The sequence below is a fragment of the Suricata suricatta genome, chromosome 4, assembly GCF_006229205.1.
Source record: "Suricata suricatta isolate VVHF042 chromosome 4, meerkat_22Aug2017_6uvM2_HiC, whole genome shotgun sequence".
Classification (NCBI taxonomy): Eukaryota; Metazoa; Chordata; class Mammalia; order Carnivora; family Herpestidae; genus Suricata; species Suricata suricatta.
In genome coordinates this window covers 52,808,022-52,829,976 of record NC_043703.1, presented here as the reverse complement: position 1 = coordinate 52,829,976, position 21,955 = coordinate 52,808,022, and the positions used below count along the sequence as shown (strand labels likewise).

Below are 21,955 nucleotides of genomic sequence, written 5' to 3'. Positions count from 1 at the left end.
GGAAGAGAAAGAAGCACAGGGCCAGGTATGGGGAAAGGGCAAAGAGCTTCCATACTATCACTGAGTGTGCCAGTGTTTCCAAATCTCTTTGTGTTCACCAACCTGGAAGCTCTCAGAACCCCATCCTTTTGGGTTTTTATAGAGGCTTCATTACTTAGACACAATGGATTAAATCATTGGTCACTGACCACTGGTGACTGATTCAACCTCTAGTCCCTGCTCTCTCTCTCTTCCCCAGAGGGAATTTTCAGTCCCAAACCTTTCAGTATTTCCTCAGTTCTCCTGGCAACCAGCCCCCTATCCTTTAGTTACAAAGGAGTTTTCCTAAAGTCATCTCATTAGCATAAAAAAAGATACTTTTCTGGTTCTTTGTTGTTAGGAAATTCCTTGAGTTTTAGGAGCTCTCTGCCAGGAAAGGGGACAAAGACCAAATATATATTTCTTATTATAAATCACAATAACATACTGTCAAATTCTGTTAATGCTCTCAGATCCATCCCTGCCTCTGTTTCAGCACAGTTTTTACCTTGGTTCAGGCCTTAACATCCTCACCCAGGTTCAATGGTCATTTCCAATCCATGCCACATACACCTAGGGATGATATTTCTAAAATGCAAATCTGTTTATGTCATCCTCCTTTCTAAATACCGTAATGACTATTAATGCCTAAAGGACAAAGTCCTAACTTTTTGCATGTCATTCAAGGGCCCTCATAATCTGTCACTACCTTTCTTTTTAATTTCAACTTTGGCCAATTATCTATATATACATCATACCTTCTACCCATGCTAAAATTGTCAGACTTTGAAAAACCATGCCTTTTTACTCACTATTATAAAACCATCTTTGACTCTGTATCCATTTATACTATTTGAGTTACATCCAAACCTAACTCAAGGACCAATTTCTTTCTTGACCACCACCGCAAGACTGATACTATGGTCACCACCATGCCTGGTAATTGCTTTCAGTCTATTTGTACATATACCCATTTTGCCAACTAGGTCTTCTTTACTCTCAAAATGGTAGAAAGGGACATAGCAAATTCTGGCATGGAAACAGAGTACATGGTTTGGCATTTCATATATTACCATCACCATAATTACCATTCAAATATCTGTTAGATACTGATAAGTCAAGGATGAGTTTAAAAGAGAAGGAATTTTATGGAGCACCTGGGTGGCTCAGTTGGTTAAGTGTCCGACTTCAGCTCAGGTCATCATCTCATGTTTGTAGGTTCAAGTCGCGTGTCGGGCTCTGTGCTGACGGCTCAGAGCCTGGAGCCTGCTTCGGATTCTGTGTCTGTCTCTCTGCCCCTCCCCCACTCATACTCTGTCTCTCTCTAAAAAAATAAATAAAAAGATTAAAAAAAATAGAGAAGGAATTTCAGGGAAGGGAACAGCAGGAACGAAGGCCCGGAAGTAGCAGGGAACTTGCAGTAGATTGAGACTAGCCCAAGGTGGTTTTTCTTGACATTGCTAAATTGAGGGTTTTTATAAAGAAGCTAAAGATGAGGGAAGGAGCCAGTCTGAACAAGCAGTGACTCAATCAGCAAAACATGAAACAGAAAAATAACTCAAAGACTTATACCTGGGAAGCTGGCAGATTGGCAGCACCTTAACAGAAAGAAGTCTGGATTATACATTCAGACCAGTTCTCACCATCTCAGTTTGAAAAAAAAAGTCTAAGAAGGAAAACTGAATGGTTACCTATAAACTACCTATAAATGTTCTTGCCAATCTGAGGGCTTATGCCACCTGGTGGCAGTTTACCTGATTTTAGATTCAATTTTTTTTTCTTTTATAGTTTATTGTCAAGTTGATTTCCGTGTAACACCCAATGCTCATCCCCACAAGTGCCCTCCTCCATGCCCACCAACCCCCTTCTCCTGTCCCCTCCCCCATCAGCCCTCAGTTGGTTCTCAGTGTTAAAGAGTCTCTCATGGTTTGCCTCCCTCCCCAACTATTTTTCCCCCTTCTCCTCCCCCATGGCCCTCTGTTAAATTTCTCCTGTTACACTTAGGAGTGAAACATATGGTGTCTGTCCTTCTCTTCCTTATTTCACTTAGCGTGACACCCTTGAGTTCAATCATGGAAAGAGCCTAAATGTCCATCAACTGATGAATGGATCAAGAAGATGTGTTTATATACACAATGGAATACTACATGGCAATGAGAAAGAATGAAGTCTGATGATATGTAAAAATCTTGTAACATTATATTATTTTTTTTAATAAATATATATGGAAAAAGGGAAAGGTCCATTGTCAAGCAAGAGCCACAGAAATAAGAGGATACTAAGAGTATTGGCATTGGAAAAAATAGGTTAGGGGAATTTAAAAAGGGCATGTGTGTGTTTTAAGGAATTATGTATGAATCAATAAATTGCTGAGAGATGAGAAGAGCATGAAGAATCATCTATTTTGCAAATGTGTTTGTGGATATATTAGGAGGAAAGACAATGTGGTTGACAGTAAATGGTAGGAAGTATTAACATTATTAAAATCTCTATAATTACATCTAATTAGGGGCTTGAATTCAGACAATACTGTTTTTAATGATTTAATACAATGGCTATTTTCCACATAAAAATGTTTGACATCTTAAATTCAGTTAGATTGGTGGGGGTGGTGATGACATGAAACAGTATACATTCTTGAGTACATATTGCCACCCAGTGGATGAATGTGCATGATACACAAAACATTTGCAAAGGGAAAGACGAAGATGACAGTAAGAGGTTATGACCATGTTAGTTTCAAAGCTTTATGATCAGAGAAGGTCAGATATCATAGGTGATCCAAACCTGGGTTACCACTCATTTAGAATGCCAGACTAGATTTTAATATACATTTTCAAAGTATTCTGATAAATATTATCAGAGGCTTTTAGCAATGAGAGAAAAATCTTACCTCTGCTTTAGATACTAAAGTCTCATTAATGCCAATGAAACTTAATGTCCATGGATTTCCAATAAAACAAGTCAGGAGTATTTAACTTACAATAACGCAGAAAGGGTTCTCAAGGCAGAGATTAGAGATTCAAACCTTGACTCCCCAGGGTGCTAAGAGCTTTGATATGAAGTCTAGAATCAATTACATTTTTGGCATAATAATCTTGACTTTCCCTTCATCTGAAAGCAAATAAAGATTTATTAGAGTAGGGATATATAGAGGCAATGGATGGAAGTTGGGTCATTTATGTATTGATGTCATGTTTATGGAGAGATTTCCTAGTGGTTCAACTTGAAGGGTCACAACAGTATACTTCTCATGGGATAACTCCGTAAGATTATTCTGGTAGTCTGTAGACAAGTCTAAACTATGTGCTATGTTTTCTAAAAGGAATAATAAAACTCATGCAATTGGAAGGACATTGAAAGTCCAAAGAAAACTAGTTTGGGGTTTTCTATCTTTCTATGTTTATCCCCCCACTTTTGAACACCTCTAGATAGGGAGCCAAGTAACTAAGTTGCTTGTTCTTTGTTGGGTCTGGGATTTTTTATCTAATCATACTTATAAGCTAATAAATTAGCCTATCACTATTTCATGAATGTTGACAGATGACACGAGATGCCTGAGTCAGGGACAAATGACTTCATTGTTCACAATTCGCAAGCAGGATAACATTACATTTGAGTGAGCTTCCCGTACTACCAAAGTCTCATAAGGGCACTGGTGAGGGACCCAGGTGTATTCTTTGTACATCTATTTGTGTCCTATGTTCAAAATCCTGAACTAGGGGAATCTACCACTTTTTTACTACGTGGTAAGTAAGTGTGCCTTTTGCCAATGGGATCTATCACTGCCTGTCTGGTACAAGCTGGAAGAGAAGAAGTTTTAAATTTAGATCAGATTAGACTCAATATTTTCAAATTTACTACAAGTCGGAAACAGGCTAGTTTAATGATGGGTAAAAAAAAAACATGGTTGAAAGCCCTAAAATACATCTCTATTATAAAAGTTCTTTCTTTATAGTGCCTTTAATATGATATTATTTAAATAAACTCAACTAAACATCGAAGATATAAAAGTACCTGGTGAGCAGTGGTCCTCAGCATTGGCTACACATGAAAATCATCAAGAAAGCTTTCAAGCGCATTGATGTTAGTGTGTATCACTCCCAGCCACCATTCAAATCAAATTGATTTGGGGTATTTTTAAAAGCTCACCAGGCAATTCTAATAATGCAGCCAATGTTGAGAACTATTGCTTTAGAAGTAGGTTCTACTAAAATAAAACACAATAAAATAACTTTACTACTTTACTTTCAAATATCAACAGAACTATTGAAAAGCTATTGCATTTTCATGGAAAAGACCTACTTGTTTGATCTTTACTCTCTGAGTCCCTGCCATAGTGATCTGATTAAATAAATATATTCATTTCATTAATGGGATGTAAGTAAGTCCTATGGGGTCAGGGACCATGGCTCTTGTGTAATGTGAGATAAATAGTAAAATACATTACTATAGGAGTGGGAAGAAATCAACAGTTTTGAGAACACATATTAGTCTCTAACATACATAATTCCTATAGAAAACATGTCTTTTAAAGCAATAACTTAAAGTTTATGTTGTTACATGAATTGGAAACTGGAACTTCTAATGTTTTAAAGAAACATGGGGGAACATTTTAAAACAGATCTCCATCTTGGATAGTCTTTCCTTAAAATGACATTAATGTATTGCTATAATTTATATTTCAATATATTCAACTAAATATTGAGGCTAGAAAACTACTTGGCAAAGAATGACAACACTCACACAATCCACAAAATGGTTTATTATCCTTTCAGACTTTGTACTGGATCATTAAAGGATTCCCCCCTTTTCCCTCCCTTTTTTCTTCTATAGATATAGATGATTACAATGTGTTAATCTTTGGTAGATATTAAAAATATGAAGATGAGTAAGACCTGGTCTTCACTCTGATAGAGCTTACATATACCAGTAGACAAGTAAACAGACCATTTAAAAATCAGTACACTAAGGACTATAAAAAAAATGATGCACAAGATGTTGGTCAAGAAAATGACCAATGAAAATGCTCTGGAAGAGATGACCCCTGGTCTGAGTCTTAAAGAATGGTTATGAGCTGGAGGAGTCAACATGGCAGAGTTGACTCCTTGTCTCTCAAATACAGCAATATTCAGGTCAGAAGACTTGGAATTCCAGGAACCCAGGCTACAGTGACAGAAACATCTCCACAGGCCCACGGGGACAGCTTGGTGGACTATAAGCATGTGACTGTGCATTGGGAGAGATAAAATGGGCAGTGTAGGCAAGGAGGGGAGGGATCATCCTCTGTGGAGAAACAGAAGAAAGAGAAAGAGAGGCTACGGACATGTAGGATTGTATTTGGACAAGAGAAAAACCTCTCTGGACCACAAACCAGGGAATGGAAAACATAGAGGAAGAACCAATTTCTAACTTACAAACAACCTTAGGAGTGACAATTCGTGGTTGTGGGACTTCTCTGGACTGGGACCGGCCGCCCTGTGGGTGCACCTGGGGAGAAGAGGATCCAACCCCAGGCTGCTTGGTAGCGAGCTCAGAGGCACAGTCCCCTCCCTTGCGTGCTGTGGGAAGAAGGCATATAGCCACTCCAAGGACAAAAGACCCTGCAGGCACCCGCCAGCTTGAGGCCCTTTGTTGGGTGGCTGGGTGGAGTGGCACTACCCCAGAACAGGGGCAGATGAAGAGGAATCCTTTAACACATCAGGGTTTGAATACCAGCCAAGCACACGGGAGGCACGGAAGACTGGAGCAAGAGAAACTAGCCTGCCTGCGCCCACGCGGCGCTGTGACCAAGGCCTAAACAGAGTGGTCTGAAATGCCTGGTCCTGGGAGGAAAGACTGGGTGTGCCACTTTTCCCCCCATCACCAAAAAGGCTGGGCTTCAGGGACCAGGACAGAGGGCCCACAGGGGAGGCGTTACCCACCTACAGCAAACCCTGCCCCTCTGTGCCTGGTAACTGCTATCTGCCAAAACAAGATTGGCACTGACCAAACCAGACAGCCCTCCTCCAAACCAGCCCAGCCACTGGTTCCAACGATCCATCAGATATCAGCCCAGTGTTTTTGCATTTTCTGACTTGATTCTTCGTCAATTCTTTACACACACATGCACGCACGCATAATTTTTTCCCCTTTTTTTCTTCCTCTTATTTATTCCTTTCTCTATTCTGGTTAGTGGTTTGTTTAAGCGGACATTTTTTAATCTATTCTTTTTACACCTCTTCTGTATCTCCTTCTTTTTTATTTTCCTCTTTCTCTCTGGATTAAGTTGTATAGTTTCTCTGATTCTCTGCCTGGTCAATTTTTTTTTCTTTTCTTTTTCCCTGCCCCTGTCATTTCTTTCTTTGTATGGGATAAAGCTTCTTCTACCACCACCATCCCCATTTTTCAATTTTTTCCAGGGTTGAACAAATCAAAGCACACCTGGTGGAAGGTCCAAACCACCACTACAAGTAGGGAGAGAAAGCAACCAGAGTCAAAACAACAAAGAGCAAACGACACATTCCAAAAACACCTCCTGAAGGGCCAGGCCCTGGACAGTGTATGACCCTTTTTTAATATAGTAGTGCTCACAGGTACAAGACACATAACAAGCTATTAAAACATGTAAAGGAGAGAAAACGAGCCAAAATGATGAAATGGAAGAATTCTCCTCAAAAAAAATTCCAGGAAATGACAGCTAGAGAATTGCTTAAAACAGATATAAACAATATATCTGATCAAGAATTTGAAATAATAGTCATAATATTAATAGCTGGGTTTGAAAAAAGCATAGAATACAGCAGAAAATCCATTGCTGCAGAGATCAAGGAACTAAGAAATAGTCACAAAAATTAAGAAACAGTATAAATGAAGTAAAAAATAAACTAGGTGCAGTAACAGCAAGGATGGAGGAAGCAGAGGGGAGAATAAGTGAAATAGAAGATAAAATGATGAAAAATGATAAGGCCAAGAAAAATAAAGATAAGAAAATACTAGACCATGAGGGGAGAATTAGAGAACTATGTGATTCAATGAAACATAATATCCATATCATAGAAGTTGGAGCAGAAGAGAGAGAGAGAGAAAGAGAGAGAGAGAAAGAGAGAGAGAGAGAGGCAGGCAGGCGGAAGGCTTACTTGAATAAATTATAGCTGAGAACTTCCCTAATCTGGGGACGGAAGCAGACATCCAAATCCAGGAGGTATAGAAAACTCCCTTCAGAATCAATAAGGATAGGTCTTTACCACAGCATATTATAGTTAAACTGGCAAAATAAAAAGATAAAGAGAGATTTCTGAAAGCAGCTAGGGGCAAATGGGACTTAACCTACAAGGGTAAACACTTAAGGGTAGTAGCAGACCTGTCCACTGAAACTTGGCATGCCAGAAGGGAGTGGCAGGAAATATTCAATGTGTTGAATAAGAAAAATATGTAGCCGAGGCGCCTGGGTGGCTCAGTCGGTTAAGCGCCCGACTTCAGCTCATGTCATGATCTCACAGTCCGTGGGTTCGGGCCCCAGGAGCTGTCAGCACAGAGCCTGGAGCCTGCTTCAGATTCTGTGTCTCCCTCTCTCTCTCTCTCTGCCCCTCCCCTGCTCACTGTCTCTGTCTCTCAAAATAAAATAAAGACACACACACAAAAAAATAAAGAAAAATATGTAGCCAAGAATCCTTTATCCAGCAAGGCTATCATTCATAACAGAAGGAGAGCTAAAGGTTTTCCCAGATAAAAGAGTTCATGATCACCAAACCAGCCCTGCAAGAGATCCTAAGGAGGACTCTGTGAGAGGAATGCTGCAAAGACTACAAAGGATGAGACATCTCCACAAGCCTGAAACCTACAGATAACAAAATGACACTAAATCCATATATTGCAATAATCACTCTGAATGTAAATGGACTAAATGCTCTAATCAAAAGACACAGGGTATCAGAATGAACAAAAACCCAAGATCCATCTATATGCTATCTACAAAAGACTCATTTAAAAAAATTTAATGTTTATCTATTTTGGAGAAAGACAGAGCATGAGTAGGGCAGGGGCAGAGAGAGGGGAAGACACAGAATTTGAAGCAGGCTCCAGGTTCTGAATAGTCAGCACAGAGCCCAACACAGGGCTTGAACTCATGAACTGCAAGATTGTGACCTGAGCCAAAGTTGGACGTCCCACTGACTGAGCCACGCAGGTGTCCCCCACAGAGATGTTTGGCACAAGGACACAGGGAATACAACATAAGCATTTATTCCTCTATAAAGAAAATCCATTTAAGGAGAGTATGAAAAGTTTGTCTCTACACAATTGACACGTTACCATCATGAGTCCACACTAAATGTGTTATTCTGGAAAAAGTAGTGACAGATTCTATTTCCTTTACTAAGCAAATAGCTAGCACAGAATAACTCATTACTTGTAGCAGCTGCTCCATCTGTGAAATCCCAAGTTTAAAAACATTGCCTACAATGGAAACATATGTGCTCTAGACCACAGTTCACATAAACACATACAGTAAGCCTATAAACCATGATTCCCTTTCTTTACTGTACAACTTACAAAAACTTTGTAAAAGGAAATCCATAATGCCACTGCCTACAATATGTTTTGTGTGAATTTACATTATTTAGGGCAAAGAGGCTATATATCATATATAATACATATATATTTCTTGCTTGCCATTTAGCACAAACACATAGAAAACTGAGCAGTACTTTCTTGAAAGTTCTGGACTTCTGTAGATTGGTGGCATCTAATAGTTCACATAACAAGTAGGATGCTGCGCACCTAAGTGGCACTCAGTCAGTTGAGTGTCCAATTCGTGATTATGGCTCAAGTCATGATCCCAGAATTGTAGGATCAAGCCCCATGTTGGGCTGAGTGTGAACCCCTGCTTAAGATTCTCTCTCTCTCTTTCTCTCCTTCTGCCCTCTCCCCCATTCTTGCTCTTTCTCTCTTAAAAAAAAAAGGTAGAATGAATGCATTGTAAGTATAACTTTCGCACGACCAAGTAGAAACAATTTTTAAATCTACTTTGAAATAGAAAAGGATATAATTTAAATTCACCTCCTTTTTTTTTTCCTGATACAAATAAACACAATGAGTAAGATTGGTTCAACTTTATAGCAAGAAACAGAGCAAAGCACTTGTAGAAATACTGCCTCCTAGGGGGAGTATCACTTTTTCATTTGTTTTAAAAAGCACTAAAGTATAGCAAAATTATTTGGTCACTATACTATTATCTACAATTTAAAATTACAGTTAGACAAAGTTTAGTTTGATACTTGTACCTCCAAAAAACTCTTGTCATGAACTCTTATCTGATTTACAAACTTAATTCCTCTTAATAAAATGACAACAAATATTTCCTATGCATATTTAGTAGCAGAGCTTAGATTGAAAACTACTTACTAAAAATAAAAATCATCATTGTGGTTGTACCCTCAAAGTACCACAAACCTATATATAAAGGCTTGATAGTAACAAAGATCTTAAACAAAAAACATGATTATTTAACAACCTAGTCATTTTGTCTCTGAGTTACTGAATCAATACTTCTTCACTCAGTAAAACAGCAAGGAGACTTTTCATTAAATACTTTGAAACAGATAAACCAAACTCATAATCAAATATAATTTTATTTTGTTTTAGAATATTTTGGTACACAACGTGAAATATGGCCACCTAATACTCTTGTAAATTTGTAAGCTTCAAACAAAATAATGCATAGTGAAGAATTGGAAAATTATCAACCTTTCTTAATGTGTGAAATTCTTAATCTTTATTGTTTACATTAAATAAAAGTATTTTGCCTGAGTTTGAAATTGTTGTCCTATGCTTTGTGTTTAATGCCTTCCCTGAACTGGAAGAAATGAGGTATTTAAATTTTATACTGACCTATGAGTTGCATAAAAGAATTCAACTGAACAAGGTATCAGGTTGTGACAACTTTACGACACATATCACAGTCTTGCAATTGCTGGTTTATTGATTGCCATCTTTCACTATAGATTAAACCTCCCAAAGGCTAAAACTGTATTTTTTTTAACCTATCCTAGTATCTCAACAAAATTTTGACTGAATGCATGAATGGATGATATTAACAAAAAGTTGAAAATAAAAATTTAACTTAGATAGTTTTGATTAACTGTAAAATCAGAAATGAGATTTGAAGTCACAAGATGTGGGTTCAAATTCTACTTTATCACAAATCATATGATTTTAAACTCTACCTCAGTGAGACTTCATTTTCGCATCTGAATAAAAAGAGTAACAATTGGCCTATGTATTTCAGAATAGCTGTAAAGATAAAATGAAGTAATGTATGTACCCAACAAATGTAATTTTCCACCATTCTACTACCTGTTCATATAAGAAACATATGAGTAGAATAAAAAATTTTAAGATGCAATGTGACTACTCACATTAAAAATACATGCCATATATACCATTTTTCCCAAGTGAAAATAGCTTGACTCCTCTCTTCAGCCTACAAATATATTTAAATCTCCTGATCAAAAGAAAAAAAATACCCCTTCCTTTGAGACACAGCCCCCAGTGCTTTAGCTTCTGTAGTCAATACTATCAGAGAAGAATGGTCACCTATGCATCCTCTTCCTCAGTGCCCTGAAATCCGTCTCCGCCACCACTGCCTACAGAACAGCTTCAGTATGGTTAATCCACTGGCTTCTTCTCAGTCCTCATTTTATTCCATCTCTGAAAATTTCTTGTACGTTGTATCTCTGAAAATTCTGAGTACCTCTCACATCCATGCTGGCTTCTTTCTTCAAAATAGGAATATTCTGGGCTTTTTCCCTTATTTCTAATGATTAATCTTTTTTTTTATTATTATTGATTCAGCTTCTTGTTCTTCAAACACAGGTGTTGTATGAGATTTCACCCTCAAACGTCCTTTTTTCTTATCCTGTAGTTCTACATAGATGATTCAGTCTACTCCAGTGGACTCAGGCCTTATTTATGCATAGTCAACTTCTTTTTTTCTTTTAATTTTTTAAATGCTTTTTAAATTTAGTTTTGAGAGAGAGAGAGAGACAGTGTGAGCAGGGGAGGATCAGAGAGAGAGAGAGGGAGACACATAATCTGAAGCTGGCTCCAGGCTCTGAGGTAGCTGTCACTACAGAACCTGACACGGGGCTTGAACCCACGAACCGTGAGATCATGACCTGCGTCGAAGTTGGAAACTTAACTGACTGGGCCACCCAGGCATGCCTGCATAGTCAACTTCTAAAGCTCTTTCTCCCAGCTCCCCCCAAGGTGCCAGGGCTGTATTTCTAGTCATTGACCAAATATTTCCATCTGGATATACTTTAGTCTGCATGTCAAACTCATTATCCTCCCTTTTCCCAAACTTCTTTCTTCCTCTTGTTGCCACTCTTGATAGTCAACCAAACAGAAATCTTGGAGTCATCAATGACTTCTCGACTTTTCCACACCTGTTCTCTTCATTATCTATTAGGAGGATCTACTGATTCGATGTCTGAAATGTCTCTCCATCTATTCTCCTCCATCTTAATTTCCATGGTCTTTATTTAGGCTTCATCACTTTTTTAAAAAAGTATTTTGCCTCTTAACTAATTCTCTCTGTCCTGGTCTCTTGCAATTTAAATCCATCCTGTTACAGATGCCAAGGAAGTAAAAACATTCCCCAACTTTTTATGCCTACTCTTTACCTGAAAAATCAACTCTAAACTCTCTGATATAGCATGTGAGACTCTAATTAATCTCTTTCCAAACTGTTTTTCCAGTAACTCCTACCTACACCCTTCTCTCTCTAGAGCATGTTACACACTCAATTTCATGCCCTAGTTCATGGTGTTCCCTTAGCTGTTACGGTTGTTCTTCATTTGTCAAAAGCCTGTACATCTTTGGGGCCCATGTGATGTATCATTTTCTCTATAGTGCTTTCCCTGTCCTACCTTCCAGATAGAATTAATCCTTTCTTCTGTACTCTTCCACTGATATCAAAATTAAATTTAAGTATTGTAAGTGTTTATCTCCTCCATTGCATTAGACTCAAGGGGAAAAATTATTACTTATTTTGATTCACCTGTGCTTCACCAATGCCTGACAAATAGAGGGTACCCAATAAATACTGAACTCAACAGACCTATTCCTAATTTACATAACATAGAAAACAGAACAAACTTTTAAGAATAATCCTCATCTAGATTTTGTTAGAATCAAATAAAAATCATTTGGTTCGGGGTAATAATGAAAATATACCTAAAGATGAATCATCCATTATAATCCTTTTGGCTTTAAGTAAATCAAACAGCTAAATTTCTCTCTTGTAGTTGGTTTAGAAGGAGCCAGGAAACAGTTGTGTAAAAATCCAGTCAAGTTATCTGTAAAAATACATTGAAATGAAATAAGAGACCCTTACTAGTGCTATTACAATATCAAGCTAAAAATCATTAAGTCTACTAAAGTCTTTTGTATACTAAAGAGCTAAAGCCATTGTGAATATTAAAAATATTAATTCAGTTAAAAGTAAACTTAAGGAAAATTAGATATATGCTAAAGGGTTAGCACTAAATCACTCTCATGAAATATTTTTGTATAACTCTAAGAAAATTATCTGAAATAAATACTAATTTAATGAAGTTACATTCAGTCTTGCTCTTTACTATAGATCAGATATCAGCAAATTATAGCCTGTAGGTGCCTGGCCCCTCACCTTTTTTTTAAAAGCAGGGTTTTACTGAAATATAGTCATACTCATTTGTTTGTGTTTTTCCTGTCTGCTTTTGCTGTACAATGGAAAGCTGAATAGAGACAGAGACTGTACATAATACAAAGTCTAATATATTTTTATCCTTTAAAGAAAACTGGCAAACTCCTGCTATAGATAATCAGTTGGAAATTGAGTTGAAAACCAAGCCAGTTTGTGTATGTGAGGATTTTTTATTATTCTAGAATTTAAAGCTTTTATGCAAAGATTTCTTCTAAAAAATCAAAAGAATTAAAAAAAATAAAGGTATGATGATGTTATGATAGGAAACATACTGATGTAAAGTACATAGAAGATAAATGGTATTCATACAGGATTTTTTTAAAGAATAAATGATTTAACTCTATACTTAAATGCTGGACCGATTATTCTTCATTAATTAGGAAAAGGAGTGGCCATTGTTTATATTACAGCATGTCACTAAAAATTAACTTTTCTAACTATATTGCTTCAATAAGAAGTAGAAACTTAATTATTCCTACAAGAATAAAGGGGTAAAGTTAAATGATTAATTCTTTTTAAAAATGAGGGAAGGGAATGGTGGAAAGAGGAAGGAGAAAAGGGAAGAAAGAGAGAGAACCTACTGTACCTCATTCTCTAATTGATATGAAGCCAATCTGTGTACCAAAATTAAGGCCATCTCGGACATGGGAGAAAAACTTGTCAGGATGGCAGGATGTACAGATGTTGAGATCTTGGTTCAGGTCCTGAATATTCTGTGGTAGAATTCCTCCCCGTTCTAGAAGAATCCTTGGGATAAAGATTTTTCAAATGAGAGCAAGAGTTTATTTTACCAACAGACAAAGCAGTAAAATGTGTGTGTATGTGTGTATGTGTGTGTGTGTGTGTGTGTGTGTGTGTGTGTGTGTATGGATATTCGATATTGGTATAAAAGAACTCTGGGAAAGATCTGCTTGAAACAATGCAAGTCGATTTTCAGATACAAACCATGAACAAGTGCAGGAAATGGTAGATTTTATTACCATTAATCACTTAAATTCATATACAAAGTATAAAACCTTTCATATTGTTCTGCAGACATGACCTGGGAATTTTATAATCAAAATCAAGTACTTATTCAGAAGAAACTTCTAAAGTTACCAGGGTATTTGAAGATAGGATTCATTCATTCATTTATTCAGAACATGCTTTTTAGTCATTTGGCCCTCCCTTCTCCGGTCCTTCTCTTAACCAGATTTTTCACAGTGAAGTTGTTTCTCCATAAACACTTTAGGACATGAAATATGACTATAAATTAGTGATACTAATTCCACAAGTCACATTAAGAATCAATTTCAATCCTTTCTACTTATGTGCTAAATGAGGCAGAATCTGGGTAAGGTTTTGTTGGCTGGAATAGAAACACAATTTAAATCAGACAATTTTCCTTTATAGGAATGATAATGGCTTATTAATAGCAAAACTTCATAATTCAAAATTGTAAGGGACCATAAAAAGCTTGAAAGTGACTATGTGCTTACATTATCTAACATTTTTTTCTAAGAAACATATTCCTCTAGTTGGAGAGTAAAAATAGTTTTAAAATATCAGCTTTCTGATAAGTTTATTTTATTTAGGAGATTTTAGCTGAGGAATGTCTATTAAGTACATGGCAACTTTTCTATATGAGGTTTAAGTAGATCTCTCAAAACTACATGGTAAATACTTCCTCCTTCACTTTGAAGTCAGTAAGAGGTACCAGACAGGAAAACTTCATTATTCAAACTTAAATGACAATAGATTTCACAATTAAAATAAGTTTTTATGTATATGTGTATGTCAGCTACTTAAATACTGCTGCCTGAATTTTTCTTGGAGTTACTAATTGTTGTCTAAAGTATATTTCATTTTAGAAACAAGGGCAGCTAGGTGATTCAGTCAGTTGAGCATCTGACTTGGGCTCAGGTCATGATCTCATGGCTCATGAGTTTGAGCCCCACATGGGGCTCACTGCTCTCAGCACAGAACCCAATGTCCTCCTCTCTCTGGCCACCTGCTGGCTTGTGCTCGCTCGTGCTCTCTCTCTCTCTCTCAAAAATAAATAAATATTTAAAAAGAAAAAATAAAACAAACTGAAGCACTCGTGCCAAACAGACTGTACATTAAAAAGAAAGAAACAGACAAACAATAAGCAATAACCAAACTTGCAGTTTTGGAATGAAATCAAACCTACCTAGTGGCTTTACGAATGTCAACATAGGGATCTGGTGAATCAAATAACCGAACACATTCAGGATCAAGATTATGAAATTCCTTTGCTGATTCCTTTGGCAGAGTAAAACAGCAGGGTCCTACTGAAGGTCCCAGTACAACAATAATGTCTTCCAAACTACAGCCATATTCTGTGATCAGAGCATGCACTGTAGCCATAGCAACACCTAACAAAGTACCTCTCCAACCTGGTAAGTAGGAAAAAAGAAAGATAAGGGAAGTTAAAACATAACATTTCACCGTAATTTATATTTACCTTAAAAATGCAGTTTGTGTATTTTTCAAAGTCCAGAAACAGCAAATAAATCACAAAATTAAACTAAATAATTAATTAACTAAAATACTGGTTATTAAATCAGGTGTATTACACAAAGCACCCGACACGGAAGGGATATTTAATGGGAGGTCCCTTCCGGTTTCTTTAAAAATATTCTGCAGTTTCAGTTTCCACTGGGATTATATACACCTTGTTAGTCTTCTCTCCCCCTCACTTCTTTCAATTTTTTTTAAATTGTGGGAAAAATATGTAAAATAAAATTTTAACTCTTTTTAAGTGTATACTTCAGTAGTATTAAATACATTCACACTGTTGTGCAACCAATCTCTAGAACTTTTTCATCTTGCAAAACTGAAAGTCTATACCCATTAAATAACAACCCCTCCTCACCACTTTCCCCTATTTCTGGTCCCCACCATTCTACTTTGTTTCTATGAATTTGACTACTACTATACAAACGTCGCATAAGTGGAATCTTAAAAATATCTGTGACATACTTCTTACACTTAGCATAATGCCCTCAAACTCCTCACTCAGGTGTCAGGATTTTCTTCCTTTTTAATGCTAAAATAATATCCCATTATATGTATACATCACATTTTGCTTATCTATTCATCCATCTGTGGACTCTTAGGTTGCTTCCACCTCTTTGCCATTGTGAATACTTCTGTCATGAGTACGGGTGTGCAAGTATTTTGTCAAGATCCTGCTTTCAATTCTTTCGGATATACCCAGAAGTAGAACTGCTGGATCATATGACAGTTCTATTTAAAAATTTTTGAGGAACCACCACATTATTTTCTATAGCAGCTGTACCATTTTACATTCCCACCAATAATACATCAGGGTTCCAGTTTCTCCACATCCTTACCAAAATTTGTTTTGTTTGTTTTTTATATTAGCTATCCTAATGGGTGTGAAATGATATCTCACTATAGTTTTGATTTGCATTTCCCTAATTAATATATTTAATTAACATATTCACATGCTTCTTGGCCATTCGCTTATCATGTTTGGAGAAATATCTAGTCACATCCTTTGCCTGTTTTCCTGTGTTATATTTTTTTTGTGGTTGTTGAATTGTAGGCGTTCTTTATATATTCTGGACATTAACTCTTTATCAGATATATAAATTGCAAATATTTTCTCCCATTTCATGGGCAGCTTTTTAATTGTGTTGACAGTATCCTTTGATGGTCAGTTTGCAATTTTGATGAAATCCAATTTATCTATTTTTACTTCTGTTTCTTGTGCTTTTGGTATTGCATCTATGAAACCATTGCCTCATCCAAGTTCACAAGGATTTACACTGTTTTCTTTGATGAATTTTATAGATTTAGCTCTTACATGGAGGTCTTTAACCCATTTTGAGATAAGGGTCTAACATCATTTTTTGTATGTGAATATCCAGTTTTCTCAGCACTATTTGTTGAAGACACTATCCTTTCCCCATTGTATAGTCTAGGTACCTCGTTAAAAATGTTTTGATTGGGGCGCCTAGGTGGCTCAGTCGGCTAAGCGTCCGGCTTCGGCTCAAGTCAGATCTCATGGTTCGTGGGTTCGAGCCCTACGTCGGGCTCTGTGCTGACAGCTAGCTCAGAGCCTGGAGTCTGCTTCAGATTCTATATCTCCCTCTCTCTCTGACCCTTCCCTGCTTGCACTGTCTCTCTCTGTCTCTCAAAAACAAATAAAAAACATTAAAAAAAATTTAAAAAATAAAAATGTTTTGATTAAATATGCAAAGGTTTATTTCTGGGATCTCTATTCTATCCCATTGGCCTTATATCTGTCTTATGCCAGTACTATACTGTTTTGATTACTGTGGTTTTATAATAAGTTTTGAAATCAGAAAGTGTCAGACCTCTAACTTGGTTCAAGAGAGTTTCATTTTAACAGCTTTAATCTTTGGTATTTAAAAATAATTTTTTGAAACCTAAGAAGTAACAAATAAGATTTTTAAAAGAAAAAATTTTAATGTTTATTTATTTTTGAGAGACAGAGAGACAGAGTGTGAGCAGGAGGAAGGCAGAGAGAGGAGAAGATACAGAATCTGAAGCAGGCTCCAGGCTCTGAGCTGTCAGCACAGAGCCAGATGCAGGGCTCAAACTCACAAACCGTGAGATCATGACCTGAGCCGAAGTCGGCTGCTTAACCAACTGAGCCACCAGGTGCCCCAAGATTCTCTTTTTATATCCAGGAACTAAGACTCAAATGTTACATAACATTTTGATAATGTCAAATCGAAATCTGACTTCTAGTCATCTAATCTTACAACTCTAGCTAGATCAAAAGAAAAATATGCCACTTTCTTATCTTTTGTCTAAAAAGCAAAGTAGTCCTATATTTATAAGCAGAAGGAAATCTGAAAGATCACTCCTTATTTCACATAGAGTTGTAACCACAGGATAATCTAAAGAGCATTTTAAAATACCTTCAGAAAACAAAATTCCATAACCTTAACATAGCATCTAAAAATCCTTTGTCCTTATCTTTAGATAATAAAGGCATTAGACTATGACATATTAAACTAAATGACTTTTTCCAAACATATCTTGCTTTTTCTTACCTCCATACCTTTTACACATGCTGCTGTACCTTTATCTTCATGAATACTTTTCTGCAACATGCTTCACCTTCCTATTCCCCAGTGCCTGGACTTTAACGGTTCTCAACCAGAGGCAGTACCACTCCCTTGGGAATGTTCTGAAAAGCATGAGGGCTTTCTTTTTGTTGCTGCTGTTCTTATAACAGCTAGGGGTGCGACTGGCATTAAGAATTTTGAAAGCCAAGAAAATTGCAATATAAGATTATCTTGCCCAAAATGTTAATAGTACCCCTGCTGAGAAATACTGGCCCCTAGTCAGGTCCTAAAATTCCTCAGAAATCAGCCTGGTTACTGTGTCCTCTGGGACTCCTACTCTGATTCAGACAATTTGACGTAGGTACTGCCTTTACCCGTTTCTATAATAAGAGTATGCTGGCTGTACCCCTTTACACTTAATACCATGTAAAGTAATTAACATTAACTGTCTTGTCACACCCACCAGAAAGAAATAATTTTGCCTATACTACAAAATTGGTAAAATCTTAAATGCTTCATTAAGGATACTTACCAGAGTGAGCAACCCCACATGCTTTTTTGACAGGATCAGCGAAAACTATTGGTATACAGTCAGCGCCAAGGGCTGCTATTGTGACTCCCCTCTGATTTGTGGTGATTCCATCATAAGATTCAGGCTCCTTCCTTCCCATAATCCAGACGTCATTGGCATGATCAGTCTAATATCAAAGATGTGTGATAAAAATATTTTGAAAGTAGGATTTCCCACACCATAAGCTTTTCTGAAAACACTTTTTGTACAAAATTATACCACCAGTTTAATATTACTAGCAAGCATTGAATACATCATTTCTATATGTGGTAAAATACCAAATTTACTTATCACTTAAGTTTTGGTATTATAATCTCTGCACATTTTAGTTAAAGGAAAACACACTTTAGTACTGAAAAATTTAATACAGACTATCATGAACATCTACTAGAGACGGGTCAATCTCTACTTGCAACACTATCCATAGAGTATTATTTATGGAAAGAAGTTAATTACCTAATCAATGATATTTTTACTTTTCCGGATTCAAATAAAGCTAGAATTCTGTAAAAAACAAGGCATCAACTGTGACCTTAGTTCCTCCTAATGTTGATTTAGAAAATAATGGTCTTTCTCTCCCATTATTCTGGAATCTTCCTTCTGAATCAAAAAGGGCAGTGATACTATACCCTGAGAATTTAGACATGAGTAGCTTCAGGTGAAATCTATCACAAAATTGATATTTAAGCTATAGTGTATAGGACTAAGAAAAGCAACCATAAGCATTATCCTATAATTTTCAATAAAACACCAAATGCAAAAGTTAAACACCTTGATTAAAGTCCATGTAGTCATGAGCAAAGTCAAGAATATAATTTGTATCTTCTAAGGCATGAATCAAAACTTTACCTTTATTTGGTAAAATTTCTCCACATTAAATCCTGCAGCATTCCCCAACCTACGCAGATTTTCTTGAACAACCACCTTGGGATCTCTCCGTTTGGAACTACTGAAGAGATTGAAGGAGCTAAGAGTCGGTATGTAAGAAATTCCACCTGTTCTTGTAGTAAATCCATGCAAGAAAATATCTATCAAATAGAAGTAGTGAAGATTAAAAATATGCTACACATTACAAACCCAGTCTCCAGTAAGACTTCCCCTGACCACCTCAAGCTGCTTCCAATTGGTTTTTCTGGCTTCTAATTTCTATAGCACTACGCACCTCCATGTATTCTTGTTATACACGATTTGCGCTTGCTCTGCCTCCCCCATGGGATACTCACTCTGCACAGGGGGTCTTCCGTCCTATTTGTCTTTGTTATTCCTAACAGCATGTAGCTTACAGTAAATATCATTTAACCCAGAAGGAAGCTGGACTCTTAAATGTCATTCTTCTGTCTAGATGCCAATGAGTTAAGGTTTCAGAATTTCTAAACAGGAGATGCTTAGGGCCATAAATCTCATTTCAAAGGAAGGCTGGGGGATATGTCTTAAAGCTGATTTTGACCAAAGCAAATTTATTTATTTAGGGTGGCTCCGAAGGGACTATCTTTTGACATTGCTGACACTACAAAGCCATCCCTGATACTCCCATGTTGCAGCTGATGCCAATGAGCTCATAAATCCTACAGTCTACAAAAAAGAGGATGAAAAAAAAAAGTGACCAACCTTTAAAGAAAGACTGTTTTTTCAAGGATACAGTAAAAACAACACAGCGTTTAATATACCTGATATTAAAGGAGATGTGATAATGGTTAGTTCTCCTTTCAGGGCTGGCAGACTTCTCAAATATGTTTTTATTTCATTCTGGATTGCTTCTTGTTCTTGATCTGTGATCATGTTTATTTCAGTGGACTGATTCAAGAGACCTCCCTTCGAAGTCATCTGTAAATCTTCAAACTCAAAATTGTAGACATTGGTGAAAAGTTGATTGATAAAAGTTTCCAGTAACGTCTTCCGGTGCCTGGGTACAATTACCTTAATGTTGCTCAAATTTTTTTCATCAATTTTTTGTTTAATGGTATACAAAGAGGCAGCCATACTGGGATTGCTGACAGTCTCAAATTCTCTCAAGAAAACTGATAATCCATTGCTCGCTTCTAATTCAAAGTTATGTGTCCCATCCTTTTCACAGCTGATGCTATTACAACACATTATGCAAAGAAATTTGGCTTTGGCAGCATGGTGGTATCGGACAGCATTCAATGTCTTCAGTAGTGCCTGGTGACTGTTTTTCTGCGAGTTAAATTTCAAACCAAAGAAATCAATCAACACGGCTTCTGCCATCCTTCAAGAGGGTACACAGCTCTTCAAAGAAGACTTCTGTGGCTTCTAAGAAATCACCTATAAAGAAAAACTAGTCTAAGAATGCAAAATTATATCAATCTGCTTATAGTCACAACAGTAATTTGTACCTACATTTAAAAAAATAGTTTCACGAATCTAAAAACAAAAATAGTAAATCTAGATTCCTCCCATTAAAGCTAGTCCACTATCCGTCCTAAGTGGGCCATGAGAGCAGAATCATAATATTTGTACATCTTTCCAGCAGAACAACAGTTCCTCGGTTTGTGTATGTGTGTGTGATGGTTTTGCACACAGCAAGTTTTAAGTAGGGAATTACTTGTTGACTTAGATGAAGTCTTGTTTTTTTAATTACAGGGTGTCAATTTATGTTATACACCCCATTAATGTTGACGTGACTGGCATATTAGGTCACACCCCTTCATATGACACACTGGGGCCTTAAGTTCAATAGGTTAAATGGAGCTGTACCTAAAATTTACGCTTTTAAGGGGCTAAAAGCTGCGACTATCCCAGGATTTACACAGCACTCGAAGTATGGCAATGGGCACAAAGGCTACCGCGATTTGGATCAGACGTGCTCCCTACCCTCTTCCTTACTTAGTGCCCAGCCCCGACCCCAACGGATCTTCATCCCTCCAGCCCAGGCACTCGCACCCCCAGCCTTCGCTTTCTCTTCAGGGGCCGCCTTCGGTGACCCCCTGGGCCCCGGACCTTTCTCTCCGCCGCTCCCAACCTCCACTCCGTACCGTAGGGGGCTCCCGCTGAAGTTCATCTCGCCAGTTTTGAAAAACATTGAGAAGCTAGGAAGGTGACGGCCACCTTCCCCTCGGCCTTGGGAAATGACACCCCGCCCGGTCCCGCGCTCGGTCTCCACCTGCCCGAGCTCCACCAACGCCTCCTCTCCGCCCCTTTGGCACTTCCTGATCCAGGGACGCGCACCGTAGGCAGTTTTCCCGTACCGCCTGCCAGCGCTCCGCTTAGATTTATACACCGGTCTCCAGGGAGCGCGGCTGCGCCGTGGCCGGAGCCTGGATGGAACCCGGAAGCCCCGAGCCAGGCACCGGGAGGAGTCCTAAGCCCCGCCCCGCGGCCCCGCGCGCCGCGGCGCCTGCCCTGCCTCACCCACCTCCGCGCCGACCAACCGCGGGGTGGCCTGGTCGCCAGGCGTGGACTCGACGGCCGGGGTCCCGCGGTTGCAGAGGACCGAGCCCGGCCAGGCCAGCGAGCGGCCGGAGGGCACGAGCGAGATCGGGGGAGAGGGTTGGGCACCGAGCGGCCACGGCAGGCCGAGCCCCGGCGCGGGGGAAAGCGCGGGAGGAACCGAGA

At 38.0% G+C, this 21,955-nt stretch overlaps 1 protein-coding gene across 6 annotated transcripts in view; it reads right to left on the bottom strand.

Annotated features, from left to right (window-relative positions):
- Positions 1–21,938, bottom strand: part of LACC1 (laccase domain containing 1) — a 48,552-nt gene extending 26,614 nt beyond the window's left edge. The window contains exons 1-8 of one of the 6 annotated variants that reach the window (XR_003907644.1): positions 21,376–21,662; positions 20,050–20,665; positions 19,232–19,410; positions 18,344–18,509; positions 14,916–15,141; positions 13,332–13,492; positions 12,235–12,356; positions 2,549–3,132 (exon numbers count right to left, since the gene is read on the bottom strand). Coding sequence is in view for 3 of the 6 variants with exons in the window: in XM_029936691.1 (XP_029792551.1) it covers positions 13,333–13,492; positions 14,916–15,141; positions 18,344–18,509; positions 19,232–19,410; positions 20,050–20,608 (1,290 nt within the window). In the remaining 3 variants the exon portion in view is untranslated. Of the gene's footprint in view, positions 1–2,548; positions 3,133–9,610; positions 11,010–12,156; positions 12,357–13,331; positions 13,493–14,915; positions 15,142–18,343; positions 18,510–19,231; positions 19,411–20,049; positions 20,666–21,375; positions 21,663–21,755 lie in introns of those variants that run through there. The other 5 variants (XR_003907642.1, XR_003907643.1, XM_029936691.1 and 2 more) reach the window with 5 other exon arrangements.
- Positions 21,939–21,955: the final 17 nt, after the last annotated feature.